The sequence below is a fragment of the Dermacentor albipictus genome, chromosome 1, assembly GCF_038994185.2.
Source record: "Dermacentor albipictus isolate Rhodes 1998 colony chromosome 1, USDA_Dalb.pri_finalv2, whole genome shotgun sequence".
Lineage (NCBI taxonomy): Eukaryota > Metazoa > Arthropoda > Arachnida > Ixodida > Ixodidae > Dermacentor > Dermacentor albipictus.
In genome coordinates this window covers 447,784,082-447,803,933 of record NC_091821.1, presented here as the reverse complement: position 1 = coordinate 447,803,933, position 19,852 = coordinate 447,784,082, and the positions used below count along the sequence as shown (strand labels likewise).

General features: G+C 45.2%; 1 protein-coding gene across 1 annotated transcript in view; it reads right to left on the bottom strand.

The window, feature by feature from the left end:
• kdn (citrate synthase) overlaps nt 1–19,852 on the bottom strand; it is a 56,099-nt gene that overhangs the window by 12,821 nt on the left and 23,426 nt on the right. Inside the window, exons 2-7 of the mRNA XM_065448351.2 lie at nt 19,040–19,093; nt 15,383–15,490; nt 11,808–12,005; nt 10,992–11,180; nt 10,229–10,428; nt 1,926–2,055 (exon numbers count right to left, since the gene is read on the bottom strand). Of these exons, the coding sequence (XP_065304423.1) occupies nt 1,926–2,055; nt 10,229–10,428; nt 10,992–11,180; nt 11,808–12,005; nt 15,383–15,490; nt 19,040–19,093 (879 nt within the window). The remainder of the gene's footprint in view (nt 1–1,925; nt 2,056–10,228; nt 10,429–10,991; nt 11,181–11,807; nt 12,006–15,382; nt 15,491–19,039; nt 19,094–19,852) is intronic.

Sequence of the window (19,852 nt, the reverse complement as noted above, 5' to 3'; positions counted from 1 at the left end):
CATGCATTTTTAATTTTTTATTTCGAACGGGGCCGGATGTAAAATGGATATATCGAACTCCGCCGCCCCAGACCAAGTGCTCTCTGTTGACAGGAGGCGAGCTTTCCCGCAACACTCTCGAAGATAGCGGCGGCGCGATGGGCGTTCCAGACTGCTGCGTACAACAGCTGCCCACATCGGTTGCGCCGAGGGCGCCATTTGAATGTAGCGGCGTACGCACGCGGCGGCTTGGAGCCAGCACGGCCGCCTCGATCACGCACGCACTGCGGGGCAAGCCGCCTCAATCGCGCGCTTGGCGGGGCTTGCCCCGCCGTGCGCCCGTGATCGAGGTGGCCGTGGAGCCAGTTGGAGCGTTTTGTCGGTGCTGAGCCACACAGCATGTGCATAGAGGACTTCGTTGGCGGTGACGACAGCACCGAAACAGTGGCGGAGTTAACAGACATGAGATCGCGGCAGAAGTGACTGCTGAGCGGCCAAACGAAGATGCTGCCGAGGCTGATCCAGCAAGCGCTGATGTTGCCCTGCTCCCGACTGCAACTGCGGCTGTAGCTGCTTTGGCCATTGTACGCCACTACTGCGGCGCAATAGAAGGCACTGGACTGTCTCTTGTGGACCGTTTGGACTATGTTGAGGACGCCGTGGTCAAGCACGCGGTTGCCAATATGAAGCAGGCTATGCTGCTTCAGTACTTTCAGCGAACGAAACAAATACTTTGTGTGAAGCTTCATGTGAGTATTTATTGCGCCGCGATTGGTTCATTGACTGATTTGTGCTAGTTTTTGATGCGTTTTCTACGTGATTTTATATATCGAATTCTGGCTATATCGAACTATTTTGCGATCACCGCGCTGTTCGATATATCGAGGTTTGACTGTATATATATATTTTTGAAAATAATTTTACCAATTTTGTTCAGATGTCATAGAGTAAGGATTCTTGACATCAATAATAATGTAACCACGTGGACCTCCACTGTTCAGCATTGAAGTGTACTAATAACGGCTTTGCGACGCAGTGCACTTTCGAGCATTGGGTAAGCAGTGCCGCATTTCAACGCTGAAAACAAAGCATTATTGTTGTTTGTGTGTTATCTACTGTGTCTTTTTATTTAATACAATCTACAGGGGCACTAAGGAGCTTTGTAAAATCGTTTTTATGGATGTAACCTACATGATCTAAGCATTTCAAAAATTAAAAGGAAATACTGCCATGTTCCCGGCTTTACATACCTTTTTTCTTTAGTACTTCAAAAGAAGAGACGTGTCTACACTTTAGATCCCGTTTTTAATGGCGAGGTAGACAGTGCATGGCTACAATTACTGTACTCTTCGCATTCTTATAGCATGTAAACTAGACTATGGCCATAAAAAGTACTCTCTCATAAACATCCTTATAAGTGACCAATTAATAGTGTCGAACACTGCCTCGCATCTGAAATCACGTGTGCCAATTTTCTGGGGTGTTGACTCCCCATACTCGGCTTTAGGTATCAGACTTCCCATAGGCTGACCTCTCCTTCTGAAAAATCCTGTATCCACCCCTGTATGCATGTGACACCAGCGCTTGTATCAGAGATTGGCTCCTCTGGGAAAAAGGCGGCACAATCTTTTTGCTTGAATTCTCAGTTGTTTTCCTGGCAACACTTTGCTGAAAAGATTGTCACTGCGTGATCTACGAACTGTGGTCCTTTGTTTGCCATTCCGAAACATGGCAAAGGACCCTTCAAAAGATAATAACGGTCTGCAGACCAAATCGTGCAGCCATGTGCCTCACGCCCAGCCTTGTGCTGAACATTCCCACAGCCACACTCATCAGCACCTTGCGAAGAACAGCATTTTTTTTCTGCCTTCCAAATTGTGCTGCAAGATCAAAGAAATGGGAGCAGCAAGGGAAAGAAGGAAAGATGACTCGGCACGATAGCTCACCTGGTTAGCGAGGCCGTGCAGAGGCCCAGCCAGGCCGTTCATGCCGGCAGCCAGAGAGAGGTACGGGTCGGACAGGGCACTGCCGACAAGGTGGGTTGTGTGTGCGCTCACGTTGCCGCCTTCGTGGTCACTGCAGGCAAGGAGATGGAAGCACACGTGAAGCGTTAACTACGAAGTCTCCGTTATGGCAAATTCCACCAGTGGATCTGAGCAAAATTTAACTACAGATTGAAGAATTCGTGTTCCACTGGTCATTTCAAGTCAACTCACTCTGTCATGGATAGAAACATGCCCTGCCATTATTGAGTCAGAAATTCAAGAGCATGTCACACTGCTTCAGCCTGCTGACCGAATACTTGTGTCTGGTTTTAGCAGTTTACGCGAACTACTGTGCACAATGCTGCCCTTTCTTGCATGGTGACTGCATTCCTCGCCGATGTAGCACTTGACTGGTGCTTCAAGGACTACGGATGACATTGATGAGAGAAGTGGCAGCGCTATAGCTAGGCTAATGCCTCAGTAGTAAAAGACACCTAATCTCTGCAGAAATTAGACACTGTTCTACAAACTCTCTGCGTGTGGTATCGCCTGCAACAATACAACTCGGAGCTGCTCGTTTTCCACTGACAGATACAAATTCACAACTTCAGAGTGCTCACTTGAAAGATATGGGCAACTCCTTCAAATTGACCAGTGAAATTTGCGATGGACAGGGTTCCAATAGGATACAGTGAAAGCAGTACTCAGATAAGAAAGACAGGTCAGCAGAAGACAAAAGAAAGACAGGACAGGTATTAAAACCTAATCTTCAGAAATGGAAGTAACATTGGTAGAATTATCCTGCTGGTAAAAAAAATGCAGAAAGACAACGCTGATTCATTGGAAATAATTGCGCCAATTCTCAAATGCCCTTGAAGCGATTGCACAACCATATTTTATGAGTTCGAAGTAGAAAACTACACATAGAAATAAAATTAGAGCTCCCAAACAAAGTACAAATAGAATGCACACTTAATTTTTTAGCGAGAAAGATGCATGCCTCTAATTCTGAGAGAAAAAAAAGAGAAAAAAGGCGATATGAGATACCATTACCTTCATAGAACGGAAATTTACTTGCTTAATGTCCATCGTTATCACTCTCAGACAGCACTTAATCATTGTCTATCACGTGTTGTCCTTCAGCGGGTAAAAAAATTAAATTATGGGATTTTACGTCCCAAAACCACGCTCTGGTCATGAGGCACACCGTAGCAGGGGACTCCGGAAACTTGGCCCACCTGGGGTTCTTTAGTGCATACCTAAATCTAAGTACACAAGTGCTTTCGCATTTCGCCCCCACTGAAATGCGGTCGCCGCGGTCAGGATTTGATCGCGCGACCTCATTTAGCAGCCGAACACCATAGCCACTAAGCAACCATGGCAGATATCTTTTGTACGCTTAAAGCATGCTTGATATTCTACATTTATCAAATGACTACACAACAATTGCAAATGGTATGGTGCTCCACGCCTAGACTAACCATTGCACTAGATTGCCGTCTGGTGCATTTTTCTCTCATTTTTCTAGCTCAACACGTAAAATAAACTAACACCTCATTAATTTTGATTTCACCGGACTGAAAAAATGTCCGAATTGACCGAATGTCAAACTTTCGAGGGTGTCAAGCGAACAACAAACAAATGCTTACTACGTCAAAAAGCTTTCATTTACTGCATGAATCTGCAAATTCCGTTTCTATTTTGCACAAAAGCGGTGCAGAAGCTGCAATTCTCATCGGTTCGTGCACGACTAGCTCTCGCAGTGGTGAAGACCCCGCGACTTTTTTCACAGTGCGGCCGTGGTGCATGCCTTCGTCTGAGACACGCTTTTCACTACAGCGCACAGATGCCGAGCATTTTTTCACCAGTGAGCTGGTCGCCGACAGATTTTCCGTTCATCGTGACCATATTCTTCCTTGACAGCTTTGCAACGAGTCAAAAGAAACTACTGTTTGTCGCAACTGCTGTGGACGAAACTGTGGTGGTTATTGATGCGATCATGGATGGCGACTATGCAGTTATGAAGGAATGCGGCCAACGCAGTTATGTGCTCAGGTATGCGCAAGAATAAAGGCTCTAAGGGCACAAATAGGCATGAAGCATTCCATCGTAGTTGTCATTCACGTACGTATTCTGCTGATGACAAACATTTATGCCTGCAATTTTTGCGCAAGAAAGAGTGCATCACATGCTCAGGAGGCTAAACACATTATTTAAAGAATCTTGCTAGCTATCAGTAACTTGGGTACCTATGAACTGACATGTACAGTATGCTCTACTCTTACAAAGACAACCCTAAATTGGTATGCCAGCACTGATAACAACTCTGTTCATGTATAAATGTCTGGAGAATATCTTTATCGATAGAATGTCTCTCACACAAATCCTTTTTCTGTAAATAATGTTTACTACTCCCACTACTACTACTACTACTACTACTACTACTACTACTACTACTACTACTACTACTACTACTACTACTACTACTACTACTACTGTCAAATAGAATTAAGTACTTTTTGCCCTCGGAAGCTGAAGAAATAGCGAGGTTGTCCTAAATAGCATTGGGGTTTTCAGTTTACAGTGGGCTATACTGTGCATAATGGCAGTCTTCATTTGCTTAGAAATTATTGCTCTCCAGTTTTCTTCCCAAAAACAGGAGTGTTTTATCCATCTTTATAGCTGGTGTCTGTGGGTTATCACCAGCTCGTTAAGGCCAATCTGCGAGGCAGACAAAAGTGGGGAATGTGCATCACGTCACTCGGCAACGCTCCGCGCGGTTATCGGCGCCAATAGTGAACAGTTCTCAAATCAGGAGCCCCACGGCACGTTCAGGCAACGTCTTCACACACGCTTCCGTGCTTGCCACACATACTGCTTTTGTTGTTCCCTCTGTTCGCGTAGCATAAATAGTTTCTGTCATTATCGTCGACCTGGTTGAACCTTGTAGTGATGGAGATCACACGCCATGAGAATGCGGCACCCATCAAGCTACCGACTACTGGTGGGTCATTCACCAAAGGTACCAATATTTGGAAAATTGACTATTAGATAGTATTCAAGCAGTCAATTCATTAATTGGGATGTTCACTATTCGATTCGAAATCGAATATTTGAGTAATTGCACACCCCTACCTTCTTTTTAAGAAAGAAAAAGCTTTACATTATTAAACTACTTTCCCCGCTCATTTCTACAGCAGTTGTTTTTACCTGTGGTCCATATGGCAGGAACCCTGCCACAGAGTTTACCTGCCAAGGGGAACGAAGCGACCTGGTGCGAAGTGGGGTTGTGGGGGCTTAGGTAGATGCGACTTTAGTGGCCTAACAATGAACAATGACCCATTGCTGCGAATTTCTTATTTTGTGTGCTTCCCCATTACGAACTCTGTATCAACAGTTGTGATCCTGCTTGAACGTAAGACAAGCAACGGTTCTTGCGTAGTGCGCATTGCTATCAACTAGGGACGAACATACCAAAGTATGTGCTTCTCCGTAGTACCTAGGTGTAGTCCCCAGATTTCTGTCCCACAACTTGCACATGTGCACAAGCATTAGGCAAAGATGGCCCAGCTCTTGCGTGTCTTCTGCGTTAACAAATTGGAAATATGCTATGGCGGCCTGTTCCCGACGCTGTTCGGAGACGCAGATCGGTCTAATTTTGCAGCTTTGAGCAAGTGGTCACAAGACTAACTTTCGATTTACACGGCAGATGAAGTGTAATGCAACTAGCGTGCTGACAGCCTGGCTGCATACATTCGGGGGGGGGGGCATTATTTCAAGATCACTGACAATACCCACACAGTGCCAACGATGGTTATGCTGGAATGGTGACTGAGACACATGATGTGTGGCCTGCACTTTCACCTGTCGCACAGATTGGCCTTACGATAACCCATCGGCCGCAATGATGGGAATGCCCTTTCGTATTACGGGAAAAGAAAATGGAAAAGCAAGACCTTCAAAACAACAAGATTGCCATAAAACACAGGTCTACTACTGAGAACCTCGTTGGCACTCAATAGAACATAACGACAGGGGGGAAAGCACAAGCTTCAATTACACAGACATTCTAAGCTAAAATTTATCTGTAATCAGTGCTGGTACACTACCGTATTTACTCGCATAATGATCGCACTCACGTAATGATTGCACCCCTGAATTTTGTCGTCAAAATTCGATTTTTTTATTTCCCGTGTAATGATCGCACCCTGAACTTGCCGCAGCTATATGTCGTGAGCCAAGTCTAGATAATAATGATCGCGCTTACCATCTGTCGAATGCTACGCGAACGACTCGTCTGGACGCACCAAACATGCTTAAGTAGATGCCTCATTTCATTACTTTCATCACTTTCCGCACTTCCATGGCAAAAAGAGGTACAACCAAACTTGCCTTTATTATGGGCAGGCTTTATAATGGTTGTAGTCAACAAAAACAAAAAAGGCGCCTTTCGATTCTTTTCATCTGCACTCGTGAGCACGCAACAAATCGTGCGCGGCAATGATAGTAGCCACGTTTACACTGATACGTTAAAAGTGTACCCTATTCATACGCCGACGCTTGTAACACAGCTAAGATATTCGCCCACCCTTAGCGGAAACGTGCCGTGTTAGGACAGCAGTGAAAACAGATGCTGCAGTTTCCGCAGCACGCCGGCCATGGGTTTCTGTCACTGGCAGCTAAGCGCGCCCATCTGTTTCTGTCCCCTCTACGTGGACATGGCTACGTTATTGCCGCAAACTTGCCGATATTAACGATATTATTCAACACTGACACGGAAGAAACTGTTTCAATGCACGTAATGTACTCACGAGAAGAAAAAAAAAAGATCTCGTTCGGCGCGTTCGGCTTCCTTTGCCGACCGCCATTGTTGTTTTGGTGTCCTGCACCCGCATCCCGCAGCAAAGGCGGGACGAAAAAATTTTTTTTTCGCGGGAAATTTAACTCGCGTAATGATCGCACCCCTGAATTTGCGTCAATTTATTCTGACAAAAAAGTGCGATCATTATGCGAGTAAATACGGTAATTTGGAGTTCTAAAATACTAGCAGTAAGAGCAGACCATACTGTATACAGTGAAACCTCGTTGAACCGTAGTTGGCCGAAGCTCGCAAAAAATATTTACTAAACGGTAGTAGTGTTTAACTGAAATAGCATGAGATCGCCCACTTGCCTGTCGAAAATGGAACACGGAACTCGGAGAGAGTGCGATGAAAGGGGAAAAAAACATGCAGTATTTATTCACTTCGTGTGACAAAAGTGTTATTTTCATTTGATGCCGCGACGGCCTAGCACGACGATAGCGGTATCAAACTTGCTGAAGCTGCGTGCCAGCTTTTCAGCCAGCCCCCTCTTCTCGGCAAACACTCGCATGGCAGATTCCTCATTTGCGTTATGTATTCTCCGTGCTCGCGTGCGGTAGTGCTGCAGAAGTCTCGGGATGCCTTTTTCATTGCCGGGTGCTGTTCTTGTCGCAATGATTGCATTCACGAGGTTGACGTAACGCACAGCTTCTGCCTCTGTCGGGCCTGAATCGCCTGTGCTGTCGCTTTCCGTGTCGTCCTCATCACTGTCGCTAGTCAAAACTTTGGCAACAACAGAGGCAATGATGGCGAAAAGTCGAACCTCGTAGCCGACATCTCTTCGTAGTCACAGCAGTGCTGCCGAGCAACTTCTTCGCATTCCAAATGCCACACCGTAGTCAATGGTAGATCCCTGTCGCGTGCCAGCGCTGACTTCTTTGTCTCACGTTCGATAGCACGGACGATGGCATGGCATGGCATGGCATGAACTTTATTTTGGTCCAGAGAAACTAGGGTCCGAGGGCACAAGCCCTCAGGCTAAGTCGGTGGCTCCGCCCACGTAGGCACCGGTAGGTCAAAGGCTTTCCCGATGTCGTGAGCTCTCTGGACGGCCAGGAGTTGATCTTGGAGGAATTCGCTGGACGATGTCTAATTTTTCTTCTACGCTGAGCACCCGCCGTCTTTTTTTATCCGAGCTTCGGCGTGACGCGAGTCCTCTGTTGCAAGACACCACAACGCTCTCTGGCACGGCGCCGAAATGATGTTAATGTTGGTGTGGCTTCACGCGCAAACGCGCAGGGCGCTTGGAGGCCGTTGTTCCAATCTCTGAGGCTTGTTGTTCTGCCAGACCGCCCGATGGAGACTTCCGCACCGCCGTGTTTGGCCGACGAAAAGTGGAAACGCTACGTTTTAACTGATGCGTACGCAATAAGCTGGTACGGTTTATGCGGACACAAAACACATTGTGCTCAATGGCTGCTGAGTCGGGGATTCGACTTTACTACTTTTAAAACGAAACTACTGTTTAAGCGGGTACGGTTTAATGAGGTTTTACTGTATCTTGATTGCTGTGTGCCTAAGTTACTGGTAGCTTAATTGTGGTATAAAGTTTGTAAACAGGGATAAGATGCTGCAGAAAGGCCAGCCTTTCTGAGGCATCTTATCCCTGTTTACAAACTTTATACCACAGTGTGCAATTCCATCCGTCAGCCCCTTTCTTGTTTTGGTAGCTTAATTGTTACCTTCTTGTTATGCAATGCTAGGAGACTCCCTAACATGTGCAGCACTCTCTTTTCTTTCATAAAATTTATAAGCATTACATATTTTGTTATACAATATAACCTCGTTAAACCGTACCTGCTGAAACAGTAGTTTCATTTTAAGTGTAGTAAAGTCGACTCAGTGGCCTTTGAACACAATTCGTTTTGTATCTGCACAAACCGTACCAGCTTACTTCGTGCGTATCTGTTAATATATAAGTGTTTCCACTTTTCGCTGCGCAATCATGGTGGTGCATCGTCCCCATCGGGCAGTCCAGCAGAACAACAAGCCTCAGAGGTCTAATCAACGGCCTCGCAGCACCGTGCGTGTTTGCGAGTGAAGCCACATCAACATTAACATCATTTCAGCGCTGTGCCAGAGGGCATTGTGGCGTCATGTAAGCTAGGCCTCGCATCATGCCGAAGCTCGGATAAAAAACACCGGGTGCTCAGCATAGAAGAAAAATTCGACATTGTTTGTGTCATCGAACGTGGCACAAAAAAATCTGCGCTGGCATGCGATAGGGATCTACCATTGACTACGGTGTGTGGCATTTGGAATGCGAAGTTGCTCAGTGGCGCTGCTGCGACTGCGAAAAGATGTCGGCTACGAGGTTCAACTTTTTGCCATCGTTGCCTCTGTTGTTGCCGAAGTGTCGCATAAAGACGAGATGGAAAGCGACAGCATGGGCGATTCAGGCCCGAAAGTGGCAGATGCTGCATGTTACTTCAGCGTCATGAATGCATTTGTCGCGATGATAACAGCACCTGCAATGAAAACGGCGCCCTGCAACTTCTGCAGCGCTACCGTGCCCGTGCACGGAGAATATGCAACAACAACGAGGAATCTGCCATGCGTGTGTTTCCCGAGAAAATGTAATTGGCTGAAAAGCTGGCTCGCAGCTTTAGTAAGTTTAAGGATGCTGTCGTCGCTGCTTGGCTGCTGCGGCATCAAACGAAAATAACTTTTGCCGTGCGAAGTGACTAAATACAGCATGTTTTTGCCCTTTCATTGCACTCTCCCCGAGTTCCGTTTCTGACAGGTAATTGGGCAATCTTATGCTATTTCGGTTAAGCAGTACTACCTTCTAGTACATACTTTTTCTGTGCTTCGGCCAACTACGGTTTTCTAAATATCTGATATCTTGAAATATTTGATATTCGGCTCTTCCTTGATTCAATATTCAATTCTAAATCTACTATTGTCTATTCGAACACCCCTAGTAAATACCATAATAATTCATTGTGGGATAGTGGTTTTCGTTTTAATATATTTCTGGGGCAGGCCTAACTTCGATGACGGTGCATTCGACACGATCACTGTGACCTGAGCACGGCCAAGACAGATGCAGTCGCTATTGGAGCCACCACTGGGGTCCCCATTTAGGGTAAGATGCGTGCGTGCTGCCCAGCCAAGTTTGAATGATCTAGCGAAGGCCAATTTCAGGATTGAAAGAATGAAACTTTGGACCCATTGAAATGTATAGATGCCGACTGGGACCGCTGAACGAAATCGAATCAACTGAAATCTACTGTATTTATATAAACTCACAAAAAAAAGTTTTGCTACGGTTTTAATGCTATTTAAAATCGACGCTCTAGTGCCGCTGAATTACTAGTGTGGTGATATGCAAACAACATTCAGAGTAGGAGCACCAGGTGGCGTGCTTCCCGAAAGCCCGACAAGGTGTCCCTCCAAGCACCTGTGGATGGTGAGGTAGAGGCGCATGAGCTCGGTGAAGTTTGGGTCATCGTAACCCAGCATGGCAGTGAAATTGGCCGACCAGTCCTTGGACACATCAATGGCACCAATGCTGCTGCCGTCTCGGAACAGGTTGCGGTAGATGGTGGCCGCGATAGGGGGCAGCTTTGCCAGCAGAGCCATCGTGTCATCAAACGTGTGCTGCACACACAAAGGGGAAACAATGAAGCACAAACAGCCTTTCATAAGCATTAGTTAATGAGAAGAAACAAAGCGCAACTTTTTTCTGTCGCAAAGGTGCGACGGAAATTTTTTTTACCCAGTGTCTCTCGAATATGGCAGGTTGCCTCACAGTGGCACATAAGCCATCTACAGTGCAACAATGCAATGCTCGCTGCAAATGCACACTGAATACTCTGCGCAGCTCACACTGATTGATTCACGGAATGTAAAGTCTGAAATCAACAATAAAGTGAATGATGAAAATAACAATGCTATAGAAATGAATGAACTTAATGGAAAATCAGAGGGGAAAAAGTCCTGACACCTATCGGAAGAGATGTGAGGTAAAGGCAGTAGGAAAGAATCTCTAGATTCTGAGTTCACATTCCCCCTCACCCCCCCCCCCCCCTCCCCTTCTGTGCTGTCACCCTTTTACTCTATTCCTTGGCAATCTTGGTTTTAGTTCTTGGTTTTGTGTTTTTTTCTTCCCTGGCTCTACGACGTCAATACTTTGGACGGGCATCGACACTGAATGCGCTCACCTCCCAGTAGGTGGCCTTGGGCACTCCCTTGTTGTAGGCCTGCACAAACTTGCTCTCAGTGTTGCAGGCTGTGATGGCACAGCTCAGCTGGGACATGGGGTGCACGTGCGAGGGGAAGTTGTTCAGCATGGTCACCACGTGCGAGGGAAGGTCCGCCTGCTGTGCCCACGCCTTGGACACCCACTTCACCTGCAAGCAGGGCAAGGAGCATTCCAGTACGCTTGAAAGGCTCCTCAACTCTATTCAGTGTGCCCGACAGGAACGGAAGCTGATGGAAATATGTGTCTTTAATGGGGCAACACACTAATCAAGAAGTAATAACGTGCAACATGCATGAGAGGGAAATCAATAATCACAGTAGCTTCCAGGCAAGGCAGTCATTAACTTGGAGAGAATATTGTCCTTGTTTGGTACAATAGTTGCCAGTATCTTAGCGCCAACAAAACAGCGCTCTAGTGTGAAATGTGCCGAATACACTTGCACATAGTGCACAGATATTGCTAGTTCCATGGACCATAGACTACAAGTTTATGAATGCTTGAATATACGAATACGAATCTGATAGTGAACGTTTCAGTATAGTGAATGTTCGAATAATTCAATTCGCAAATCAAATATCTACTATTTGAGTTTTTGAATATTTAGTAAATTTGGTCAATGCCCTAGCATGGTTGGTGCCCTTAACATGCCTAACCTTTTCACAGTGCCTGGTCTCTGTCGGTACCAGGTTCGTCAGTCAGCAGGACTGATCAAAACGATAACGCAATGTGGACAAAGTAAACGGCAACAAAAAAACAAACCGACGAGGCAACAAACCTGTTCGGGTGTGGGGATGTCGCCTGTGAGCAGCAGCCAGAAGAGGCCTTCGGGAAGGGGCTCCTCCCCGCCAGGCGCCTTGGGCAGCAGCTTGCGGATCTGGGGGATTGAGTAGTCGCGGAAGGCAATGCCCTCCTCGGGGTCCAGATGCGACGTTTCGGTCACCAAGCCTTTGATGCCTCGCATGCCACCGTAGATCTGCAGTCGCAGCACGACATATGATGAAGTGGCATGATGAAGCTTGCAGCTCACGCCTCATAAAGAAATTTGCGGTGGAAAAAGTGTGACTGTGGGAAGAAGCAACCAGTACATGCGAGTGTGCAGGGGTGCCTATTCTGGACACCATCAAGTTCCACCATGTTGTCAGATTTGCAACCTTGTTATTTTGATTGGCTTACAGCATGGCTATACCCTCTCCAATGGCTCAAAACTCAAACATGGTGGAATCTGTCACGGTCCAGAATAATACCCAGACACAATCAACTTTCCTTTGTCTGATGTGCGCTTTTGTCGACAATATTGCATGCCATCACAATGAGCTTAAACTTAGCCTTGGCTGCAATTATAAAGAAAGTGTCCAACTGGACCTTCAAATTACCCCGTCTTTACAGCGAAGCTGTTTATGGCTGGGGTTCCGTGAATTTTTCATGTCCGTCAACAAAATCTGCATGTGGAAAAACTCGGCTCCTGAATTTGATGCAAAATCACTTCATTCTATGCAAAAGCTAATACGTCTCATCAGTTGGATATGCATTTTCAATAGATTAGTTATTAATAGGCACCATTTTCAAAATCAGTAGGCTCTCAGGTAGATAATAATTACGCAACTTTTCTACAGGCTAGTTCCCCCAAGATCATGTCCCTGTGTAGACACAAAACCTCCCATGCGTGGGCTAACCCTGAAGATAGTGCAATGCCGGGCCGATCGGCAGCAGACGTGAAGCAGGTGTTAAGCTCTCCCGATACGAAGCCCAATCCCGAAGATTAGCGCAATACCGAGCCGACCGGCAGCGGAGGTGAAGCAGGCATTAAGCACTTCCCATACGTGCGCTGATCTCGAAGATAGTGCAATCCCAGGCCAACCCGCGGCAGAAGTGCAGTTCGCCATTAAGGGGTCCACGTGCACAGCTTCACTGGTCATCTTTTCTCACAGAGTGGAAAGGCACTGAGTTTTTACAGCGAAGATGTTAAGGCCTAGTTCCCCCAGGACCGTGTCGGCGTGTAGACACAAAACTCCCCATACGTTGGCCGATCCCAAAGGTAGTGTAATACCGGGCCAACCCACAGCAGAGGCGAAGCAGGCATTAAGCACTCCCCATACGTAGGCCTGATCCCGAAGATAGTGTAATGCCGGGCCGTCCCGCAGCGGCGGTGCAGTTCACCATTAAGGGGCCCACATACACAGCTTCGCTGGTCATCCTTCTTCACAGAGTGTAGAGGCACCGAGTTTTTTGCTTGCTTATGGGGGTATGAGCCATTGCTTAAGGGGTATGAGCCATCATTGTCTTATGTGATGGAAACATTTCTGGTTGGGTAGGCACAGAAATGCTTACTAATTTAACAACAGAGGTGATATGAGAATGTGTGCAGTACCTATCGTCACAATGACCACCGATAAGGACAATAAATGTGTTCACACCTTTGTTCAAAATTCTGTGTCACCTCTGTGTCGTGCGCTAAACAGGAACCTTATTCAGAAACAATCAATTTTGCCAATACTATCCCCCTGGGCCACACCTTCGGCATTGGCGCGTATCCATTGCCTGTTATAGCAAAATCGGATGATCTGATTGGCTGCCTGAGCACCATGTCATCCGATTTTGCTCAACCAGCCAATCAGTGTGCGTCTGATAGCGATACTATCGCCTCAGTGATAGTATTGCCGAAGTGTATCGTTTCAGAATACGTCCCCAGCTTCACTGGTCATCCACCTTCACAGACTGGAATGGCTCACGATTCCTTTTTTGGAGGTGTTTTTATTCATTCATATATCAACCCATGTTGGCAACCACAGAAAATCATAGCAAACAGGCCTGGCCTGTCTTAAATAATGTCAAGACCTTTTGATAGGATTGGGCAGCTCTGGCCCATCAGAAGTCCGAGTAGCAGCACGAAGTCAGCAAAATAAAGAGCTGCCCATATGATACTAAAAAACAAGATGCAATTATGAAACATTCAGGTTTTGCATTTGTTATTACACATTACCTTTTATGCATGATAAACACACCTATATGAAGCACACAATATAGTTGACATCATATACACTAAGCCTAACATAATTACTTTATATAACAGGTTGTCCAGTGCTTGAGTGTCAACTAACATGCAAGATTTAAAGGAACACCGCACAAACACACACACATAGGTGTACACCAATACACGCCAACGTACCACTCTGAACCGAAGAATAAAGTGCCAACAAGAAACATTTACAGGCTAGGTTGTCCGATTTAACTAAAACCTAAATTATAAAATCAAAACATCGTAATTTCCTAGCTACTTGTTTACAGTAACAGCCCGTGCATGTTATGCACCAGCTGTACTGCCACCCCTTGCCCTCACGACCTTTAATCAATGCCAAACTTCGTGGCAGCAAGTGTAAACATGGTGACGACATGCTACAGACCGACTTCTCCTCCACTACACAGTGTGATTGAGATATTTACAAGCCTACTGTGACCTACCATTACCGACACTTCTATAACCAGTTAAAACAGGCACACAGTCGTCGGTGTGTCATCCCAAGCTCACCGCGTAAAGCTTCCCCAACCACACATTAATTCAGCTTTGAAGAGAAGCAACTTCAGCAAGAAGGGCAAATTGATGTTTCTGACAATGCACCTTCACGCTAGAGACATCACAGTGCTCTTGTTCACAAACATGTCTATACATGCAGCAGCAGCACACCCAGGAAAACTTCACTGTGATGAGGTAGCGGGCTAAAGAAAGACACCTTTGATGCATCCAGTTCTCAACTATTCTTCGTGCAGACAAATCTGCAATCAGCCTCATTATTGCATAGTCTCAAATGCTTTTCAACGTATTGCAGTGTATTGGGCAGCGTGTCGCATGACTTGGATGCTCCCACATTCACCTGGTGCAGTGTGAATGTTTAGCATTTATTTTTATGTCCTTTAGGCGATGGGCAGCCAGCACAATCTAATTGTCTGAATGAAACTACACCAAGCCAAGGCATTCGTTATGGTTTTCAATGACACTAGTCAACAAACACAGAATAAATTATACATTGATGTTCCAAGCACCCAGTCTGAGGACTTTGTTCGCAAGAAGCCAAAAACATAAGAGCCACAATAAGTTGTATTGTACACTTGCCTTAAACATGACATTTTTTGCTACTATATATGTTCTTCCTTTCCAGAATTATTTTTCATGGAGCTCTTGAAGAAATGGCAAAACACTGCAGCCAGTGGCTACGCCTACCCATGCCCTAAGCTACACATGCTGCTGCAGCAGTCTTATTTATTATTTCTTTTTTTCAGGAACAAGTGGCTCGTCTGACGGACCCATAGTAGCAACAGGCTGCTGCTTAGAGTGAAAAGCCTCAGCCAACGCACCATGTCAATGGTGACTTCACCGACGACTTGGCTGCCACATTTCTGACGGAACTCCTTCACCTGGGACTGGAATGTCTTGATCTTGCTGGCCATCAGGCCTTTCAGGTCCTGCATACACACACATACACAAACACATTTCACTCCATATTTTCTCCTTTTTGTTCTCAAAGAAGACATACACCGTGAGATAGGTACAGAATAAGCGCAACAATGTGTTTAAGAATGAATAGCCAAGCAACAGGTCAGTAAACATCCTAACGTATTGAAAACAATGAACTGGACTTCTGCATTTTTTAAAGGGACAATAAAGGCAAATACAAAGTCCATATGGACTGTTTATATACGATTCCAGAAATCCTGCAATGCTTGTTTAGTGCCAAGAAAGGACTTAGTTTACGGGAAAATTGCATCTGAAAGGTCCGAATATGTTTTTCGGAATTCAAATCTTTCGCCACCCAACTGGGGGAGTGGCGACGTTGCATATGCCATCACCACCCTTTAGCTGCTATCAGTGAGTAAAACAGCGCCCGACAGATGGCGGCACTGAGGAACTTCGCCGCTGCAGCTGCTTTTTAGTCAAGTGGCGTAGACCGTTTGGACATCCCGTGACATAACATGGAAGTTGAATTCTCACCTATTTCCGGTTTGTGCGAGTTCTGTGAGCCAGCAAAACCAGTGCAGCACTACGCTATAACGAAACTACTGAAGCACAAAAGCGTTGGCAGCGCGAAGTCGTGCGAAAATAAAGCCTTCCAAGTGCCCGCGACCTTGTGAAGGGTAATTTCAATTAGTTCTTTTTTCTAAAAATGAAATAGAACTGGACAAGTAGCGTTTTATTTCATCTTATAATACAATGCAATGCTGTTTTTTGCAAGGAGTGGTTGAGTACTAGTGACGGAATTTAACTGAGGAGTGCTTTCGTCGTCAGGCAAGATCTTGAACGTCCCGGGGGAGTCTCTAATCACGTCCTGCATTTACCTCAGTTTCTCGATTATTAAGCCTCTTTTCGCGATAATATTGATGCCTTAGAGATTCTCAAGCACTAATCTATCACTTTAGCTTGACGTAATGTTTGCCTTTACTGTCCCTTAAAAGTACTGCAACACTACTCAAATATCAAGAAGAAAATAGCCACACCCTGCTGCGCAAACTACCCAGTTGCTACCAGAGTACGAGCCACCACCCCCTCCCTCCTACACTGACTTCCTCCCTTGTGCGTGATTAGGCTCAACGTTGCACGCTTTCACTCACATAATCAGCATATGGCGCACAAGGACGACGTTATCGCCCTTGGACTTTATACAGAACATTGCGGCGACCACGACAGCAGAAATGCACCTGGATATATGTCCATATCATTGCTTGTGAGTGACCCGCATTCACAAAGTGAAACGCCACTCTAATTTTTTCTAAATCACTTACCAAATGAACAGGTGCATCGTATACACCGGTGCAACTTATATATGTCTTTTCTTTTCAGAAAAACTTGCCATTTTTATGGGAGTGTGACTCTTATACAAAAGTGTGATTTATAGATGGGAAAATATGGTAGCTTTAAATAAAGAGTGATCCGACAGAAGAATATAAAAGAATTGTTGCAGTTGGACACAGCCGCAAAGTGTCACCCCCTAGCCCTCCCGTTATTGGCATGTGAATATCATAATGTCACTGCTAATGTCACAGCTACAGGCCTCTAGTCTGTCCACTTCAGTCAGTTTGTTATGCATTTTTTTCGCTAACTTGAAAGAACCATTCTGCTTTTATAAAAATTGAGGAATTTTACACATGACAGGAGGTTCCAGATAAAACTAGAACTGCTTGCCTAATTTAGCCTTTAAAAAGTCATCATTGTCTGACTTTCATTAACTGGGGTATTCTTAGAAAGACAATGATAAAGAAACTGCTGCTTATGCTGGCGGAGATGTATAGAGAATAGCTTAAGTTCTTCCTTGAGTTTTCTAACCATTTTGTCACAATTAAGAAGCATTTCTCTTTGTGTCCTTTTTATAGGACACCAGGGCCGAAAGGGGGGAGATCAAGAATTGAATGGTGTTTTCATCTGTTTGTTACAAAACACCATTAAAACCTGTAGGCAGTGCTCCCACTAGTGCACCAAATGGCGCCAAATGAGATTTCCTGCGCCATCCTGACAAAAAAACTAGATTTTGCACCAAAGTGTGCGAAAATTAGTAACTGCGCATTATGTGTGTGGCTGCAGTGATTCACAGGCATCACATAGTACGCATGACTAAAGCACCTTCATAGATCAAACTATGTTTTCTATACATTGCCGACCGATAATTCGGGCTCAATGGGTATCGCCTAAAAGTCAGGATAATGGGGAGTTGCAAATATCCAAGTTTGCCAGAAAACAAGCCACTTTATTCCACGAGTGGCTAAGGAAGCGCCATATTCTCGTATGACCACTTTCGGGGATACGTTCACTTTAACAGCATTCTGCATCACTAGCATCAGACACATCAGCATCTACGAGCGACGGCATTCTTGGCATTGTGCGTCAACGTGTTCGTCCATCACGTGTTTGGTGATAGTCACATGACATATGCCGAAAGCGAAAGTATCCCTAAAAGGAATCGTCCAAAAATAAAGCCGAGTTTTATCAACACGTTCCTGCATGCACGTATGCTTGCCTGCGATCTGGTCAGTCCATATCTCTACCACTGTCATGCTTTCATCACAGATAGACGGAAGTACAATCAACACATGCACCGAATCTTCAACCTTTGGCAACATAACAGGACTGAGATTTTGTGGCGATGCCTTTTTTGTTACCACTCCTTTTTGTGCTTTGTCAGTGTTCCTGCACTATCTATGGTATCAGGTGGCCGTGAACGGTGGCTGATAAGGGCGGCATATAGAATCTAGTGGAATGCCTGGCTGAGAAGAGCATTGATGACACTCAGCCTTGGCAGGTGTTACTGAATGATGCCAGAGCCTTGCTGAAAACATTGCTAAACTGGGAGCAGTCAATGAAAAATTAATAACATGTAAAAGGCAATGTCTGAGAAGCTTCACTCAATTTGAAGTAAACTAATTACAGCACGCTGTGTGAACAGGTATGTTTCTTCATTTAAATTAAAGGGATGTTCAAATTTAGGTTTCGCTTACTTTGTATTTCAACATAGTGCAGCATTGCTTTACAGCAAGCAAATACTTTCCAGAATAACACTTGCCGATTTCAAGCGTTCGAAATAGCCTAGATCACATTTATTAGCTCTAAAGTGCTCCGAAACCTGTATTTGGATGCTCCAAACCGCTCCAAAATTAAGATTTTGCTGCTCCAAGAATTGCTCCAAATGTCAGTTGATCAGTGGCACTACTGTGTAGGTTATTTCGGCAAACAAACAAATTTGCTTAAAAATACATTGCAACTTCATTCACAAAACACATCCTCTTCACTATACATGCAATTCCTTAGTAACAGCGACCATTGTAATTTCATTTGACTGTTACGCCTTTGTCTACAGACATACAAGAAGAAAGGACAAATTGGTTTGTACTGACAAGAAGAAAAAGCGCAAACAGCGAATAAATGAGGTTACAGCAATAAGGAGTGCTGCGTTACTGCATCCTTCGACACTGAGCTACTGTTGCTTGCCCGACAGGCAAAGCAGGAAAAGCAGTAATGCTGCTCACCGTGGAGTCTGCCGAAATATTCCTGGAGAACACGGAAAGTGCTGGGAGGCATTTCTGCAAATAGAAAAGGGTTCACGCACGATTAAAAACATAGGAGAGGCACACAGCGTAGATTGCTATTTAGTTTAAGAGGACATTTACTAAGGCATATTTGTCCCTTAGGATTGCCCTCTTGCCCAGAGAAAGCTTTATTTCAAAGGTTGCATCGGCACTGCGCCCTTCAGGAATGGCTCCTTTTTAGAGTAATGGGAACGAATCCCGAAGGCCATTCTTCTGTGTATTGCAAGCGCGGGAAGCGATCACAAGTGCCGTAAACATATCATGGCCAATGCGGTTTTTTTTTAACACCTCTACCTCCCGCACTATTTATGAATGAGTGCTGCACAGTGTACACATCAGAGGTCAACTGATCAGCTTTAACACACTGCAAGTTCTTTCTTTTGCCTTCTGAAATATAAACCAAGAAAAGGTACAAGAAATTGCACTTTCACACTCTTTTACACTGACACTCTTTCTACATTTAAGTGGCTAGAGTGATACTGACTGGTGCTTTAACATGCACAGCAATAGTGCTCAAGCCCAGTAGAAACAGGTAGGTGCGAAGCCTCTACGAGACAAAATCAAATTCACTTTAAACAATGCAGATGCACACAGTGGACAGCTGCAGTGTGGGACCTGTCTGCCATTAAAAAAAAGAGAGAAAAGAAAAGAGGCACGCATGCATAGCATTCATCTGGACTGAAAGTGGGCCACATGTCACGTAACGCAGTGACATGTGCTGGTTAACTTGTGCGACTTGCAAATGTATTGTTC